Source organism: Epargyreus clarus, unplaced genomic scaffold (genome assembly GCF_041222505.1).
Source record: "Epargyreus clarus isolate Ecla_fem2 unplaced genomic scaffold, WU_Ecla_fem_2.2 ptg000001l, whole genome shotgun sequence".
Classification (NCBI taxonomy): domain Eukaryota; kingdom Metazoa; phylum Arthropoda; class Insecta; order Lepidoptera; family Hesperiidae; genus Epargyreus; species Epargyreus clarus.
In genome coordinates, this window is record NW_027332209.1 from 6572515 (window position 1) to 6591407 (window position 18893).

Consider the following 18893-nt stretch of genomic DNA (forward strand, 5'->3'; position numbering starts at 1 on the left):
CCACGCGTCGACCGGATACATATATTTTTGATTTCCCTTTTTGGGACACGGACGTCCTACTCCTGCAAATTTGCATTTTATAAGGTATCGGTTGATGTTACACCCACGTCTTAAACACATGTTTATATTTTATTTTACGAGCCACCTGTCTGTTTGGTGCAAAATATATTTTTAGTCTTATCTTGCAATAGTACGGATATACGAGTAGAATGTTTATATTTTAGAGGGGGATTTAGATAAGCCGGATAAATAATTAGTTGCTTGTTTCATTCGTTCATACGTATATAACATTTGGGTATCGATGTGCTCTAATTTTTATTTAAATTTAAATAGCATGCAACTATGCAGTTAATTTAACAATAAAACTGGTATTTGCCGTACTTGTACTTATATAACAATAATATGTAAACAACCCAAAAAATACTGGAAATTTATCTTAGGGTTTCTCATAAGTGTGAGAAAAAAGAATATAGAATACCAGTGTGTCATATAATAGATTAAATTTTTGATCAGGCTAAGTTTTTGATTACGATGTTTAAGTATGTGTAAGGCAGTGTAAGGCACCCATACACAAATATTAATCCTAGTGAGGTACAGTGTTATTGCGAACTTGAAAACATGTAGGTACACATTTTTTGCGAATGTGTCGTCTCAATATGCATAAACATAAAATATTGTAGAAGCATAAAATCTTTGGCAACTCATGCACAACTTGTTTGCACAGATGTGTTTCATTTGCTCACCAAACACTAGTCTGCTACTGATGGATCAGTGAATTAACATTGCGTAAAACGTTCACGAATGTCCTCACTTTTTGTGTCTTTACAAGATTTTACCGCAAGAAACTTTATATATGTTTAACATTAACTAGTTGGTCGCCTCATCCATTGAAGACTTTGTAACTAAGCGTATTTTGTATATAATATAGGAGTAGTAGACGAGAATGTAGTCCACCGATTGTAAATGGCTACTATCGCCCATGGACATCTGTAAGCAACTCAAACGAAACACACGGGATTCCACAACCTTCAAATGGAGGTGTTTACTTCAGGATATGAAAGGGACACGTTGTAGAAACTCAGGCAGTTTTCGACCATAAAGTACAATTTGAAGCTACTTCAATTGGGTTATGTGCTAACAATTTTTTGCTTCATTTCTAGAAGTCCATATTCCACTGTTAGACATATTTGGAAGATTCAAGGGTATTGAAAAATAATTATCACTTGCCTCACGTTGGTGGTAAAACTGCTAAGGAGCCTACGTACACAGTCGTACACCCATATAAAATCCTTGTAAAAGATATTAAAAAATTTGATATTAAAGTCGGTTTTGGTCAGTGTGGTCCGATGACTCATGTATTAGGTCGAAGGTTGAACTTTTATTTACCCTTCAGTGAAGTGCCCGTCAATTACGAATGATCGCCATATTTCTGTCATCGCGTTTTCCTCACACTCGAACAGAATAAGCAAAACCGTCCTCGTAACTAGGTTACTCTGACTCCGTACTTTATTGTGTTTACGTGCAGCAGATATGAGATATACAGATAGTTATACTGGCTGGGTCAAGGTGGAAGGCAGCTTTCGAGTCGCATAACTATATATGGAACGTGAATACGTAGCTCCCGTTTTAATCGCGACGACGAATCGTGTTTTTGGTCACGCTTTGTTCCAATTATGCAGGAGCACCCTAATTTTCACACAATGTTGTCTAACGCTAACATCGGTATCGTGGCTAGTAATTGCTTAATCAAACGATGTCCTTGTCTGTGGTAATCCGAACACGAATGGAAGACACGCCACACGGAAGAACGTTAACACGCGTCGTAAAACGCGTAGTTTTAATTTTATAGCGCGCATTCGATTGGAGTCTGTAAAAGTGTTTTATTTGAGCCGCATCCTGAACGCGAGGCCGGTCGAGTCTCTAATTAAAAACGCCAACGTTGCGAAAGAACCCGAATTGTCTGATTGCGAAATCTACTGCCCTTTACGAAGCTTGGGCATGGGACATGGCATTTTATAACATGAATCCCGCGACACTTTGTGTGCAATCTGTATACATTTTTCATGTCTCATGCTAGATATCTTTATGGGGAAAATAGTCCATGTCACATAGATGCAAAATAATTGCATTAAGTTTGATTACAATAGATCCATATGCTTCCAAGAGCTTGTACAGATGGATATACGGAACAGAGTTTTATAAATAGTTATTATTATATAATAATATTGTAAAAATAAAAAAAATGTTTATGTAAAAAACTCTATTGGTATATTACTTTAGATACCAAACATTATTATTTGAATAGTTTAAATACCAATACATAATTCAATGCCCGTTTACTTATTATGTTCATTTCTATATTTTCAGATCGACAGCAACGCGACGTTACCTACCCGTGAAGACTTCTCGGTCGAAGACTTAAGTGCCATTCAGAACCAGTTTACCACAAGCAGTGATATTTAGCCTTAGCTTATATAGTGATAGTGTGTAACCGTGATATAGTTAGGATTAAGCTGAGTTTTTAGTGTAAAAAGTAACCAAAAAGAAGCGAAGCTGGCTCCTTACAAGGATATAATGAACTCGTCGAGCATGAGCTCAGCTGTGCCGACAATAAAGTGTGAGGATACGTCTCCGTCGCCGACGGCGGCGCTCGGCACCGACGGCGAGGGAGCCTACAACCTGAGCGTCAACGTCAATCTTAGCTCTGCCATGATGAACTACCTAGCAGTCGAAGGCGGCGACTCCGCCACACTCCACACCCCAGAGATCGTGAACGATGTTATCACCATGACCAATCCTCTCGACCAGTATAACTACAATGAAAAAACTTCCAGTTTCAAGGTGAGCTATCTACCTTCTCAACAAATGTCGAATACTCACTTGAGATTTTACAATGCAATTATAAAATTCCTTTACCTTTGAGCACAGCGATTTTAAACATGTTGTATACGTAAAACAACTATTTGTATATATTTCAAGTTCATGTTTCAAGTAAACGATAATGCTAATAACAACCTTGAATACCAAATAACCAACACAGTGGAATATTTAAAGCAACTTCGGTAGGTACGCAGTAAAACAAGATAAGTTAAATTAATTATAGTATTCTAACAATATACAGGAAAAGCAGTTTAATACTTGGTTAGGTTGTAAATTGTGCATACCTACTCGTAAGTGCAGACTTGCCTTCCTAATTTCCGAATGACTTAGAAGATCCACATGTCTAAATATTATCTAAAAAATTGACTTAAAGCCGTTTGCTGAACGGAAAACGTTGAAAGATTCACAAGATTTTCCACAGCCTGACAGTTAAGATTTACATTCGATTTTACGAGCATCGTACGAGCGAGCGAGCGAGCGAAGTTCCTAGCCTTGCGCTTTCACAGATTACTAATTGATCAAAATGCAAGGAGGGTCCTCCGAGCAACTAGGTCTGTTGCACGCGAGGCGCTTTTTCGAATGCAAAACAAGCGTGTTTAGTTGAATTGTTGCCAACAGTCATTTAGCTGCCACGTCGCTGGTCACGTGGTGCGCTATCATTCCCCTTATAAACATTGGATAACACTTGGCGCCATACAATATGAGGTCATGCACCTTATGCAGACTATCTCGGTATTTACTCCGTAATGCAACCAGACTTCTCGGCGCCCGGTAACATACATTCCCTATCGGGTTATCTATATTTACTTATCGTATAGGTAGATAATATTTGCACTGTAGATTATCTCGTATCGACCTCGCTTCATTTTATGAATGAGGTTCATTGGGGTACTTCATATATAGCTCCGGGGAATTCAGAGCGTGAAATGACAATTGGACAAAGGAATAATTATCTGATGTGACACGTTTAATGGCGCTAGCAATAATGGGGCTCACGATTAAAAGTAATTAGTACGCTAAATCTGGTATGTTGGATCATTGTGTGGGTTACGAAATTATATTTTATATAACTTTCAATAACAAATGTTAGGTACGAAAATAATATACCTTTAAGGATCTGTCGAATACGTAAGAGGAAAATTATTTTAGCTTTATTTACAATACTGTTGCATTTAAATGAATTTTATAGTGACGAATTTGCATTATCGTTTATTAGAAGCATATTAACATACCGGATTAGAACTTAGAAGGTAACTAGTAGTAACACTCTGTAGTTAGACATCTATAATTATTTTTTTCCTTTCATGTAATTTAAAGGTAGGTAGAAAATAAAATATAAGTAGAACTCTCCGTAGCATCATATGTAGATTATTTTTTGCATTAATTACATCAAAATATGCATAATTACATAGGTATTAATATCATTTACAAAAGCATTGTTGTGATCAGAGACTCGAGCCCAGCAGTGGGACATATAAAGACTTGTAGCAAGACAACATTTAAAAAAATGGCTGCTTTATAACCTTTCAATTATAGCAAAATTTAACCACATGAAACGTTGCTAAAATATCAAAAAACAAAATGAATTTCCAGTCAGTTGACGTCATTGAAAGCAACCCATTAGCAGCGTAGCACTGAACTCATTTCCCTTATCGTTTCAGAGCGGAAGCGGTAACGACTCCAACTCCTCGATGTCCAACTCCTCGGCCACGTCGCCGGCCTCGACCACTCCACCCAGCATACAAAAGGTAATTAACATCGCATTCGAATGCAAGCCGTAGCACACTGAGTATACATTTCCATACATTTATAACACTGTTTATAATTATCATCAGATAACGCTTTGTTCTATACATACGTAATGCGATTGTTAACTGTTTATTGATTTGTGATCCTTTTTAAGGAAATGGACTTAATCCTTGTAAAAAACTGAAATGAAAATCAGATAGACATTTTCGTAAAGTAGGGATTTAGCTTCGTAATTTTGTTTATAGTTTAAGTTAAGTGTTGGTTATTTAATGATAATGATGACACTCAAGAACTAAAGTGTATTCTTGTACCAAGAATATCGCTGGTTTATTTTTCCAAAAATTACTTAAACATTTACAAGTGTAATTAGTAGGGTTAAAATATGGTATAATAAAGTATTCGTTTTGATAATTCAATTTATAGATACTTGTTTTAATTGCTAAAAAGTAATTTAAGAGATCAATATCTTAAGAGTTTTTCAAAATTAACAAACAGCAAAGAGGGTAGATTATTATCAAAATAATTGCTTCAAAGCGTTTGAATGACACAGATAAATTGTTACATTTTTCAATTTATCTGTTACGTTACACAAAAGTTATTTCTATTCGTTTTTATATTTATAGTTTTTTTAAATATATTTAGGTATCTATAGCTCGGAAGTAGGTAGTTTGTATCTGAACTTAAGATTTCTAAAACTATGATACATAGAGTCCTGTATATTTCGTTGATAAAATCTTAATGATATTTGTAATTTGTTTTTGTAATATCTAAAATATTATATTTACGTTACCGTTTACTGTTACTGCGTAATTACTTGAATTGTCAATTTTATACACGCTCTACATCTAGTTACGTGTTTAGATCTGATATCTATACGGTTTATACGATTATATTTATGTCATAGATTAGTAAAGATTACTCACTCCAAACAAGAAAATGTACCCAGTTTTGAAAATTGAAATAGCTGCGTAAAAATGTTTTGCCACGTCTCCGTGCTAAAATGTCCCTATAATATTTGAAATAATTATTTGTTTATTATGTAAATTAACGCAGTATAAGTTACTTATTCGTAAATTTTCTCTAATTTTTTTTTATTTGTCAAGAATTATAAAAAAGAACTTACTAATAAGCCGTTTGTGGCTTCATTCTATTTCAAGGCGGCGAAGTATCTTTACTAATCTATGATTTATGTATTGATTGTAGGTATGTTAAGATCGGCCTTATCTACGTTTTGCGTCAATTCATATTCGTATATTGTCATTTTTTGTCGATACCTCCACCCCTTATGCTTGAGTTACATAACATGACACTTGAATAGATGTATACTTTTTATGAGCACCTGTTTTATGTGATGGAAATAGCAAATTAACAGTCCAACTGATTTTAAGGTACAATCAAGATTCAAGCGTAATATTCACTATACTCGTAGTGCATCCATTTCTAAAGGCCGGAATCCACCAAAGCAGGAATAAACGCTTAAACGCTTTCTACACTCACAGTCCCACACTAGGATTCCCTGTGTCGTGGGTGCTATGGACATACACATAGACAAATACACAAACACCCAGACCCAGAAACAGAAATCTAAATTCATCATTTAGATATGTCTGGCCGGGAATCGAACCCGGAACCGGTATGGTGGCCGCTCCGCCATGCGGGCCGTCATTTTTTACAGGAATGTATTAAGTAAACAATACAACATAGTTTTTCCCAGCTTTGCTCTTCGTTTATGATCAGTAAATAAGCGGTGCGCCTGTACCGGTCGCCGTCGTACGAGTAGCGCCCGAAAACGAGCGTCAACGTTTAGTAAAGAGCCTAGGCTGTTAATTGAACGGCTATTTAAGAGGCAGTTTGGAAGTTGTTTAAAATTAACTAAGATTTTATTACTTTGCGACTCCATAGAAATAGTATCTTTTTGTGTGTTCAGAGGGCGTCATCATGAGATGTCACACCAACTAATATTTTGATCCACACGCTTCCACCAAAACGCAATCAATGCTTCATGCTAGAAATAGGTGTAATAGCGGTGTAAACTTCCCGATCGAGTCATGATTCTATCTACCAAAATTCCTTTCAAGGTACTTGAGTAATGGTTAATCAGGAGTAGAGTCCACTGGGTGTTAGAACTTAGAACAATTGTAATACGTTTATGGGCATTAACTTATACTTATGGCACTCATACGACCCTTATTATTATTAATACTACTATAGCGTACTTCTAAGTACTATATATAATGTATTGTGTGTGTTGCTGTTGGCATTTAAATAAATAAACTTAGTTACAATAAGCCAGCGTGTTTTATTGGCAAGTCATAATGTCCATGGCTTGTCGCGTGTTTGCAATGAGTTCGCTGTAACACCAGGCACCGCTTAATCATCGTTTGCGTGCTTTTTATTAAGGTTCCGTGCCCAAAGTGTAAATACAGAATAATATCCTAACATTTCCTACGCCTCCGCTGTGTGTCCGCCTGTCCATCTTACGCAGAACTCTATCTCTGCAAGCGTAATAATATACACTTGAAATTTTCACAGTATGTATTACGGTGTCCGCTTTATCAACAAATGCTACATGAAGGTGGTAGAACCCTTTGTGGTTCTACTCCGGCGGCACCACCGCCACACCTATTTCTACCTAATAACAGCAGTATTAGGCGCTGCTGTGTTCAAGTTTGAAGGGTGTGGTAAGGGAGACAGACTTTTCCGAGGCGTTCCAGCTTAGTCCTCAGGAGTAGCGGCGCATCTGTGGCCGTCCTCAGGTACGAATATCTAATAATATCTGGGGTTGATTACAGATGTCCATGGGCGGCAGTAGTCACTTACCATCAGGTGAACTGCATGCTCGTCTGCTACTCTTATATTATAAATAAAAAAAAAACTATAATAAAAATACTAAAAATAAAAACACAAAGGAAAATTTAGTACGATACCCTTCGTGTGCGAGCTCGATTCGTGCTTAGCTAATTATTAATGTAAAACGTTTGAAAACTACAGCGAATTGTAATTATAATTATTAGCAAGAATCTATTTTCTTATTTTTACACGCTTTTTATTAGCTTCACCTGTATGTTTGTATGTTTGTTTGTATGTTTGTTTGTATGTTTGTAACCGACTTCTTTGGGCGCGATTTTGACCCACTTTAAACGGCCAGATTTCGTTCAAACTTTGTAGATTTATTGAGGACCGATGAAAATACACGATTTTAATAATTTTGTACCATTGTCCTTATCAATATCCTCAGGATTAACGATTTTCGAGGCAAGAGAAAGCGCCTTATGGAGCGTTCAGGCAAAGTTACTAGATTGATTTTTAGCTTTGGAAAATAATAATATTATTTCCCTATAACTCAAATGTACTGAAACATATCTATAATGCCATCTTGTAGAATGATTTTTAGGATTCCGTACTTAAAGGATAAAACGAAACCCTCCGCTGTCTGTTTTTGAGTCACAGGGCTTTATCTCTTAAACCGTAATAGATAGACACTTGATTTTTTTACAAACGATGCATGATGGTGGTCGCTATAACAACAAATACTAAAAATAATAAAATAAATATAGTTTAAAAAACTAAAAAACACGCTTTTATGTTAAAATCAACTAAAAAGCAAAAAATAATCTTCAATCTAGGAATCAATTAAGGAACAGTAAATAGTATAATTGTGGAAAAAGTGTGGGGCGCTTTTCGAACCTGATAAATGGAGCACCCCACACTTTTTCCACAATTATACTATTTACTGTTCCTTAATTGATTCCTAGATTGAAGATTATTTTTTGCTTTTTAGTTGATTTTAACATAAAAGCGTGTTTTTTAGTTTTTTAAACTATATTTATTCAATTACATATTCATTTTTTTCGAATTGTATGGTGTGCTCTCGTGACTGCTTCTTTCTAGAATATCTTGTTGTGTAAACAAGGCCTTATTAGTGTACAAAGCTAATATGGATATCGATAGCATCTATACCTAGGGTTGCCACCATACCAAAATTAAAAGTATAATGTCATTCTATATTTTGATTAATAATTGTAAAAGTAGTACCTATACTATGAAAATACTATATATTCATCCCTAATTGAACTGTCTCAATTTTTATATTAATTAGTACTAATATGTACCTGCAAAATAGCATAGGGACTTTCAGAAGGAAATGCATTCACGGTACCTACTCACGTACTTAGTCTTATATGGATAAAAATCTTTCTAATTCCTACAGTTATATTCAAAATAATAATCTGCGTATGCCAAGAGTAATGAATAATGAAAATATATAAAAATAAATTACAGTTAAAAATAATTGAGAAGGTACCATTTTAATCATGTTTTTGTTAATAGTAGCAACCCTAACTATGTCTATTGTTTAACCAATTATATTTGTAATACATTTTTATATTATTATATACATCTACCGACCTATAACGTAATGGGTAAACTAAGTGAACATTTGCATGTTCTAACGTCAGGGAGTGAGTTATTTTTTGCAGTAGCTACTCGTTGTACCCGTAATGGAAATTACATGTTCTGCTCATATTGTTTCATACAACATTACGAACTAAAACGTATTAGAATATAACAATATTACCGGGTATTAAAATCTCCTGGCACTATCATCACACCTATTATATATAGCCTTATGTTTTGGTAGTTTTTTTGGTTTGAATATTTTTAAGTGCTCTTAAACAATCCTAGCTTAGTCCTTGATTGTGGCAGTCCCTATCTGTGTAGTTGAGCAAATAGGTCTCCAAGGGTCATCATTTAACATCAAGTGTACATTATAAACATGCATAGCATGCCATTCTTATCATGCCACCAATAAAAAAAAATAAAAAAATACATAAATAAACAATTCACTATGGTGAAACTTATTTCAACGATTGCTTTAACCCATTATTGTTTATTAGTGTAAGATTTATAGTCGATTAAATATGCAAATGAGTCTGAAGAATTATTATTTTGACCTCCTATTGGCTTCAATTCTATTGCTTGTGAATGGCCTTTTTGTCTCCAAGTTTAAACAATGGGCGGACGTTTTAGATGTGAGAAAAACAATCTTCTTATTGTAATTACAATGGTGTAAAATTACTATTGCAAGCTTAGATGCGTAAAATACATGGATTGATCACTCCTAACAAAGAGTGTAAGCAGTGAGTATTGAAATTGATGCGTAAATAAAGTTTTGCCACGTCTCCGTTCTAAAATGTCCCGTCTCCGTTCTAAAATGTGCTTGAATTACTTATTTATTTATTACGTAAATTACGTAGTATTAGTTATTTATAAGTAAATTTTCTTAAAAAATATATTTGTCAAGAAATCAACACTGATAAAATCATCATTTTATGGCTTTAATTTTAAGGCGGTGAAGTATCTTTCTATTTTACTTATCAAAGATTGCAAGTATCCACATGTTCGAATGGAAATAGTTATGTGAGCACACATCTTGAATCGACCTTGATGATCGTCCGATCAAGGTGAAGATGAATCATTTGTGAGAAAAAAATTAAACGTTCAATTTATGGTTGCAAATAGCCGGATGCTCTTAGATAACTTTAAAAGCAATTGTTGGTTTACGTTGAGTAAATTGTATCGTACTGGTCGAACGTGTTGGTACCACGGTAAAAATATCTATATAGATCCTTATACTGTGTTGGTACTAAGCCGAACATAACTCAGTACCCTTACCAGGAGTTTTTACGTTTTGACAAATATGACTGTTTTGGTATTTGTTTACGTATTTGCCCATACAATTTCCAATCAGCGCCCCTAGCGGATTGTGTCAGAACTTGGAAACAGTATGGGCCAATACGTAAACAAATACCAAAACAGTCATATTTGTCGAAACGTAAAAACTCCTGGTAAGGGTAGGTACTGTATTTGATCATCAAATAAAACCGTAACTGACATTTAAAGATTTACATAATACGAACATTATAAAGCTTTTTTATTTTGTATTTTCAAATTTTCCGGGTTTTTATGTATAAGTATTGATTGCAGTACTTTATAAGGCGTGATATAGGCTACATTCTTCAAAATCGGTGTCAGTCGAAAATTAAAAAAGAATAACGTACAGAAACGCTACCTATAACTTTTATAGTTTTATTGCCTCCGAAAAATATAATGTACGAATCGTGAATACAAAATATAAGATGCATATATACAAATATCTTATACTTATTACCTATAGCCTAGCTGGGAGTCGAATCCGGAACTTTTTCATGGTAATCGGCAAGGTGAAAAAGAGGCCGCCAAACGCTTAACAATAGAATTAAGTTTATACGATTTATTTACATAACTATAGCATGCTTAGTCAACAGACTAGAAATAAATATTTTATAATATAAATAGAGGCGTAAGTGGAATTTTGCATTTAATAGAAGTGTTCATAAACGAACATGACACGTTTATGTTTAGTTTGGCTTCTACCAAACATTGACTAAATGATCTGTAATAAGAAATAACTTATTTAAGTAAATATTTTTGTAGCTTGTTTTAGAAGGTACCGCTAAAGAGTATTTATGGTCGCAAATAGCCAGTTTATGAGACAATATTACACAGATACTAACACGTATTTACCTATGATGGTACAGTTTTGTTGTAATTCTAACATGTAAAGCTATTAAATTAAGATTTTGTGTAATTTTGACCGAATTAGAACAAACTTTGGAAGACAGATAAAATAGACATTTTTTATCAGAACAATATATACGGAGTATTTACAACAGTAAACAGCAAAAAGTAAACAACACATACACAATTTATTTTTCATAGAATATTTATCAAACTAAGATATTTTAAATAGGTAGGTATAAGTAATCGACTGTGTTTCCATGTGGTTTCAAAATAACAGATAGGTAATAAATATCTTATAGAAGTTAATAGTCTGCCGATTTCTTCTTTATATGTGCGTTACGGTGCATTACAAGCATGTACCTATGTTAAAGCAATTTAAGTACAATTACCTAGAGAGATAATAGTGTATTGTTACGATTCAAAAGTATTGCCTACTACTTCAAACGTACCAATTCGAAGTAATTATATCATTTATCTACTATTTGATAAAGTATGTAATTACACAAATTAATAGCTTCTAACATCAAAGCCCCACGACCCACTGTAGGATTGCTTTTTGGCGCCATTTACGAATTACGGTGAAAAAGTAGGTATTTAGGGAAGGTGCGGTCGACTGATCCATACTATCGTCAATCGATAGCAACCATCGATTGGTGTGATAACAATTAATGATTACTGTTGAATGATGAACTCTATCGAAGACATCGTTTAACGGTCAATTTATGGGTATGTTGGTTATGTTGATCATATACCCAACCCTGAACAGATTCTGCGCTCACAGTTTAAATATCTGTTCGGGGATACAACCCACTTTTACGTGTATCTTTTTATAATATAGGGGTAGCAGAAGAGCATGCACTCCACTTGATGTTAAGTGGCTACTGCCTCCCACGGACATCTGTAGGATTATATTTCTCTCCGATGTCGGCCACAGATGCGCCGCTACCCCTGAGGACTAAGCTGGAACGCCTCGGAAAAGTATGTCTCCCTTACCACACCCTTTAAACCAGAACACAACAGCGCTTAACACTGCTCTTATTAGGTAGAAATAGGTGTGACGGTGGTGCCGCCGGAGTCGAACCACAAAGGGTTCTACCACCTTCAGACTGTACATACCGTGTCATTTCAATAAAATGTAACTAATAGCTAATGTTTTCAATTTTCAGACTTGCTCGGAGCTAATAAAGGCTGGCCTGAAGTTGTCGATAGAGTCGAAACGGAAGATGTCGGGGAGTGACACCGATGGGTGCGTCAAGAGGATGAAGAAGGAAGAGAGTGATGAAGACTATGACAGCAGCCACACACACACCACTAAGGGTGAAGGGGTTAGTATCAGTATCAAACTACCTACATAAGATGTTTTGACATTATCGTAGTATAGGTAGGTACAATGTGTTTAGACTACGCAAATAAGATTTCTGCCCAGAAGTCATACCCATTTGAAGTCCATTATAATTGGCACTTGTATTTTAGTAGTTACCTATCCTAAAGCCTATCACTATTATTCTAAAACGTAAGTTTTAATGTTAGGTTCAGTTAGTTAAACGACAATTCAGTCCTAATAAAATGTAGCTTTTAGGTAGAGAATTAAAATTAAAATTTTGTAAGTACATAATGCTGTCCTATTTTGATCGATTACAAATGCATTGTTTCCCAAAGATTAAGGTTAATTCGACTTGGTAGACTGCACAACACCATCGCGTATCTCGTACCTACGTTTGAATAAAAATACAAAGTAAAAGTTTATAAATAGATACAACAGTATTCAGCTGTGTTTTAAAATTACCTATACATTGTTCGTAAAAGTAAACAACAGAGACCTAGCATTAATATTTATTTGGAATTACAAGAAGGGGTCAACTTTACTGTTTCTGAGTCCCGCTCAATAAGGCTATAACCATACCACCCAATGAGGGTCGTACCAGGAACAGATAGACCGGGAAGATTGCGAATCGTATTTAAACTAGCTTTTATGGCGTCCGTCCAGCATTATAATTCAACGGCTTTATTGAAGTTTTATAGCTTACAAAGAAGGCTAGCATTGCAAATGCGCGGTCGTGACTTAACTTCCTGATTGAAAGTAACGACTGCCGATGAGAAATTATGATCAGTGGTATTGATCATTCGTGTCCCTTCACGCCTGCAATGCACGGGAAATAACTAGGTGCGTAGTCACTTATTGTACCGACAGTTAAGGGTTAACTGTTAGTCCTATCGTGTATTATGCGTATTTGAGTGCATATCATGTTTAGGTCTACTGTATTTACGGTAGCAGGTATCACTCGAAATTTCAAATACATATTTCCTCTTCCAAATTTCATTAAAGGTATCCGTTGTTGAAACATGATATTTTTTCTGTTTGTTTCTTAAGATATTTATGCTACAATTCCGAAAAATCATTATTAAAAGATGAAATAATATCTACGAATAGGTAGGTTACATTTTGAAGTCATTTTACGTTACGTCACATATCGCAATTAATAGTAAAATTGCGATATTGCGAATTAACTTTAATTTCATTAACATTAACAGGAATTAATAAAGCTCACCTTATAGATTATTTCGCGACATAAAATTCGCATTACAGCTTCCGTCCTACAGTAGGTAGGCATTAATAGTTGTGGAAAAATTACGTTTGATTAAAACATTATTTACACATAACCACCTCTATGTATACTAAGAATGTGTGTAGTAAATACTTGACGTGTTTAAGGATACGCCTAATTTAATTCATACGGATACTAATTGGATGATTCACGAACGTACAAAATAAACAAACTCAAATGGCCTAGAATTTTCGCTACACTCGGTGCATAGTTACTGATATCTAACATGCTTAGATTTAAATTTTAGCATAATTTAGGCATAAAATTTGCAGCCATAGGTATCTATCTAATTTTTTATAATACCTACATATAATAATAATTTATACATATGTATTTTTAATTTTATTTATAAATACATAGTAGAGACATAATGTAGGTAGGTATTAAGTTTCTTAAGAAACAAAACATTTCAAAATCAATATCAAAGTATAGGTATCTTTCAGTATTTACCTAAAACCTGAGAAGTATTAAATCATTTTATTATTCAATTTACAGTTAACGCCAGAAGATGAAGAAAGAAGGCGACGTAGAAGAGAGCGGAACAAAATAGCAGCAACAAAATGCAGAATGAAGAAACGAGAACGCACCGTCAACCTGGTGACTGAGAGTGAAGTCCTCGAAACACAAAATATCGACCTCAAAGCACAACTACAGGTACAGGTGTATTGCTTTTTATTATACAGAAGTAGCAAACGAGCATGCAGTCAAACTGGTGGTAAGTGGGTACTGCCGTCCATGGACATCTATATTGTACTCTGGATGAGCGTGGAAGTGGATTTGTACCTTAGGCCACAGATACGCCGCTGACACTGAGGACTAAGCTGGAATGCCTCAAAAAAGTATGCATTACTGTTCCTCAAACCAGAACACAGCAGCGATTTACACCGCTGTTGTTAGACAGATATGTGGCGGTGGTGTCGCTGGAGTCGAACCATAGTAGTTTCTTAAAAATTACTTCCACATTAAATTTCAACCTTTAAAACTAGTGTTGTTATTAGGCAAAAATATCACTCTACTCTATAGTGCATGTTCCCGTAGGATGTTATTGTATCATCTATTATGTACTACCTAGGATTACTCGCATGGTGCAGTAGTCTTCGTACCGGTCTCACATTTAATAGGGTTGTGTTTAGATATCTGACTTATCAAACTCTACTTATCATATGCGTTATTTTTATTTCAGGACTTGGAGGTGCAGAGGCGACAGTTACATGACATGCTTTCGCTACACGCAGCTACGTGCGTTAAAAACAACAATTCCAATAATCGGGCATCGCCTGCTACTCCCTACAATATAACTAGGATTTACGAGTCGCCGACATCATTCCAACTGCCCTTCGAAGCGCACTCGCCCTACATCCGCCCAGAGTCCGCAGACGTGCTCGCATCCAGCTATACTTGCGCCACGCCTCTCAACGGAGACTCCTCTGTAGACACCATACCGTCACTCGACAACACATACATGACACAATCCGTCATCGATGTGGAGTACAGTAGGCCAGACAGCGTCCTCAGTCTCCCTCCCGGCGCTGAGCCAAGCTACATCACAACTGATGGCTACCTCCCTAAAGCAACCAACCTCCTCGGCCCCATCGAGCCGGACGCGGAGTATTACGACAGCGAAGTCAACTACAACCTGACCACTCAGCAGTGCCATACGTACCCCGGCACCATCCCAGACGCTCAAACAAAACTCAATAACAACCTCAACGACGGGTGTCTCGTTTAGCTGTGGGCATCCTCCCATAACGCCGGGTCCAAATTGTTTTTGACACGTATACGTATATTTTTAGGCATTCAAATTACATTAATTCGAAATCAATCACCATCGTTATTAAAGATACTGTACGTTTTAAATTAGGGCTTGATTATTTTTTCATTTGTGATTAAAAGACCAGATGTCGTATTTTAAGATCATAATACCCAATTTATCCATGTAATGTATTAAAAAACTACTCTATGTAAAGTTACAAAAAACACACAGAGTCAATAAAAGAGAGGGATTTATTTCGAAGCGAAATCGTATATCTACTGTGTAGAACGACATATAGCGTTAGTATGGTGCCCGTAACTGCAGTTACGTTGGTTTTACCTAAGTTATAAGAATCGGAGCATAATTTCACATAAAGTAGGGCTAGAAATCGACGATGTCACACGATAAATTGTATTTATTTTTTTATTCAAGTGTTGTGAGATAATAATTTCGAGTCACCATAATCGTATATAATCGTGTAACATTCAGAAAACTGTGAGACAGTTTATTAGGTAGGTATATATTTTAATTTTACTTAGTTGTTTAATTCTAACAATAAAATTACCACATTCGTTTTATTTTATAAGTTCTATAATTTTGCTTTGATCTGTACAAAATATTTATCTTTTTTTTAGATCTGATTAATTAATGGTGCAATGGGATGACCAAGGTGTGTGATTATTTGCAACAATATTAGGGTGCCCACAGTCAATTGATCGATCGTCGGTCTATGCTCTCGATCGACGTCGATGATAGCTTTGGCTGCTCGAAGTATACCGATAGGAAAGGCGACGATCGATGATTGAATGATGAGTCGATCGATGGCATCAATTAATTGGTCTGGTAACAACTGTTGATCGACGTTAAATGCAACGATCGTGGCAGTCGATCGACCATCGATCGAATAATGTGTGGGCATTTTAGATACCATTATATTGTTGTAAGCTTAACCAAATTAAGATACTTATGAGATCATCACAATATGAAATAGAAATAGATACCTCCAGTACAATTTATATGAAATGGAAATACCTCCTGTTGAAATTCCGAAAGTATATTCTGTTACAAAAATATTCACAGATTATTATGGAAACTGATCCATATTTTATACGTGTTACTTGTATGAAATAATTTAGTTTAAGGTGCTTTAACTCAGATTAGCGGTGATATAATGTATTATTTGTTATTACAAAAATAATACGAACTTACATAGGGAAGATAAGATGTCGTATATAAGTATATAACAATAGAGTAGATATTATATTTCCATATGTATGTACATTGATAAATTGGCACATAGTGTCAACAAATGGTAAATTACTATAAGTGCCTCTGTACCCAAACTAAGAAGGATTTATGTATTATACATCTCATTAAGAGATAATCGAGCTACAAGAAAGTAGATACTACATTTTTAACGTGGATGTACAAATCTAACATAATACCAACCCATTGGTACAAATTTAATTATATCGACCTGCGTATAGACTCCGCTGCAACCCCTTCTTACTACTGGGGGTGGCTTTGGGACTCCCAAACGTAATGGTGGAGGGAGTATGGGATATTGGCAAACCCTAAGCCATCTCATAATAGTGGCTTAACGTGCAATAAAGTTTTGTGAAGTTTGTTTTTTATTTTCATAATTGTATTGGCTGAAGGCTTTCTTGTAGTTCTAATAGTAAGGAAAACAGACTTAATCAAAGACAGTGCCTTTTACCTACCAGTGAACCTAGTCTCTTGGCTGCCTTTATGTAATGATACCTATATGAGCAGTCAGTCGCGCAAGCATTTATTTTTTATATTGTTATTGTGATAAATGGTAGAGTACTTGCAAAATATTAATATACAGAGCACCATTATCGACAACGTTTTCCAAAAATAACTTGAGTCTTGTTAAACTTAGTTTGTAGTTACAAAGTACGAACATTTCGATTACAATCTTATTCTGTATTATTGTTTAACTATTAACATGTTATATTGGATCAATAATTTATTACCCGACTGCGGAAATAAATGCTTTTAAGCGTATGTATACTAGAGATGTGCCGAGTCAGGTCGACTCGAGTCAGTACTCGAGTACTTACATAAACTCGCATACTCGAGTACCAATAGTGATATTCGAGTACGGACGATACTCGTACACTACAACTACTACTCGTACAACTAAAAACTTGTTGTGGCGTTTTTTTCTTTTTTTTTTGCTCTGCCGTGCTATTGGACTGTATGTTGCAAAGTACTCGAGTACTTTGTGAATACTTTGGACTCGAGTACTGACTCGATTCTTTTTTATATGAGTACTAAAGTACTCGAATACAAAAAATGGCCGACTCGGCACATCATTAATGTATACGCCCTACAGTCCAAACGGCTTATCGGTTTTTAATTATAAGGCGTCGAAGGATACGTTTAAATTGTGAGAAGACATTGTCTATATTTTTCGCAGTCGGGTTTTTTGTTTTTATATTTTTTTAGTAGTAGGTATAGTTTGATCATAAAGCATTGTTTGTTGGTTATAAAAACGGAATGTACCGTCGTAGTAATCTTATCAAGAAGATTATCTTTGAAGGGTATAGTTTTGAATGGCTTTGTTGCCTTGCGGAAAACTGAAATTGTTTACTTGGATGAGTAACTATTTAGTTTGCCAACAAAGAATTTTTCAGAAGGAAAGAGTACTGATGAATGGTTTGAAATTTATAAATAGGATACATAACAAAATATCCTTGGCTTCGTTTATTTCTATGGAACTTGAACGAGTTACACATGGCCCGTAACAGAGAAAATAATATTATTACAATATTTTGAACTTATGGTAGATGTAATGCATTCTAGAGAATACTATTTTGTCTGCCACGGCACGCGTCTGATACGTTTTATGTCTGCAGATGTAAATGAACCAGTGATAGCCGGACTGTAGAATTAGTCATAAATAGATTATAGAAGTCGTTATGGTAATAAATGTATCACGGCGATTTCTAATATACCTATAGCAGATTTGACTTACTGTTCTGGTTTGAAAGAATGCATTATTGCGCTCCAACTTGTGCTAGGCGTAGCAACTGACATTAAATTATGACGCATTAAAAAGAAATGGACGTTTGACAGCTAAATCTACATAAATATCAATAATTAAGTTGACTAATAATGCAGTCTTCTGTATTTTACTTGTTCTAAAAATATAAGTGGAATTCGTATTTGATGTCTTGTATTCGTATTTGTTCTACAAATAGTCATTTTCTGTTTTTCCTACAATTTGATTATATATAGATACCTATACCACTATCGAAGTGAGTACAGAAAAGTGATTAGTATTAGCAGATTAAGTATAAAGTGTTACAAATAAGACA

General features: G+C 35.2%; 1 protein-coding gene across 1 annotated transcript; it reads left to right on the top strand.

The window, feature by feature from the left end:
• The first annotated feature begins 2371 nt into the window (after positions 1–2371).
• Positions 2372–18612, top strand: Atf3 (Activating transcription factor 3). Its single transcript, XM_073075404.1, has 5 exons — positions 2372–2841; positions 4542–4628; positions 12357–12515; positions 14292–14450; positions 14980–18612. Exons 1-5 carry the CDS (start codon positions 2575–2577, stop codon positions 15523–15525), a joined length of 1218 nt encoding a protein of 405 aa, XP_072931505.1. The 5' UTR covers positions 2372–2574; the 3' UTR covers positions 15526–18612.
• Positions 18613–18893: the final 281 nt, after the last annotated feature.

Bases quoted from the DNA above. Each gene is read 5' to 3' on its own strand.
- Atf3 (XM_073075404.1), top strand. From the start codon at position 2,575: ATGAACTCGTCGAGCATGAGCTCAGCTGTGCCGACAATAAAGTGTGAG. The intron at 4,629-12,356 runs GTAATTAACATC...TTCAATTTTCAG, and splicing joins CTCCACCCAGCATACAAAAG to ACTTGCTCGGAGCTAATAAA. The intron at 12,516-14,291 runs GTTAGTATCAGT...TTCAATTTACAG, and splicing joins ACACCACTAAGGGTGAAGGG to TTAACGCCAGAAGATGAAGA.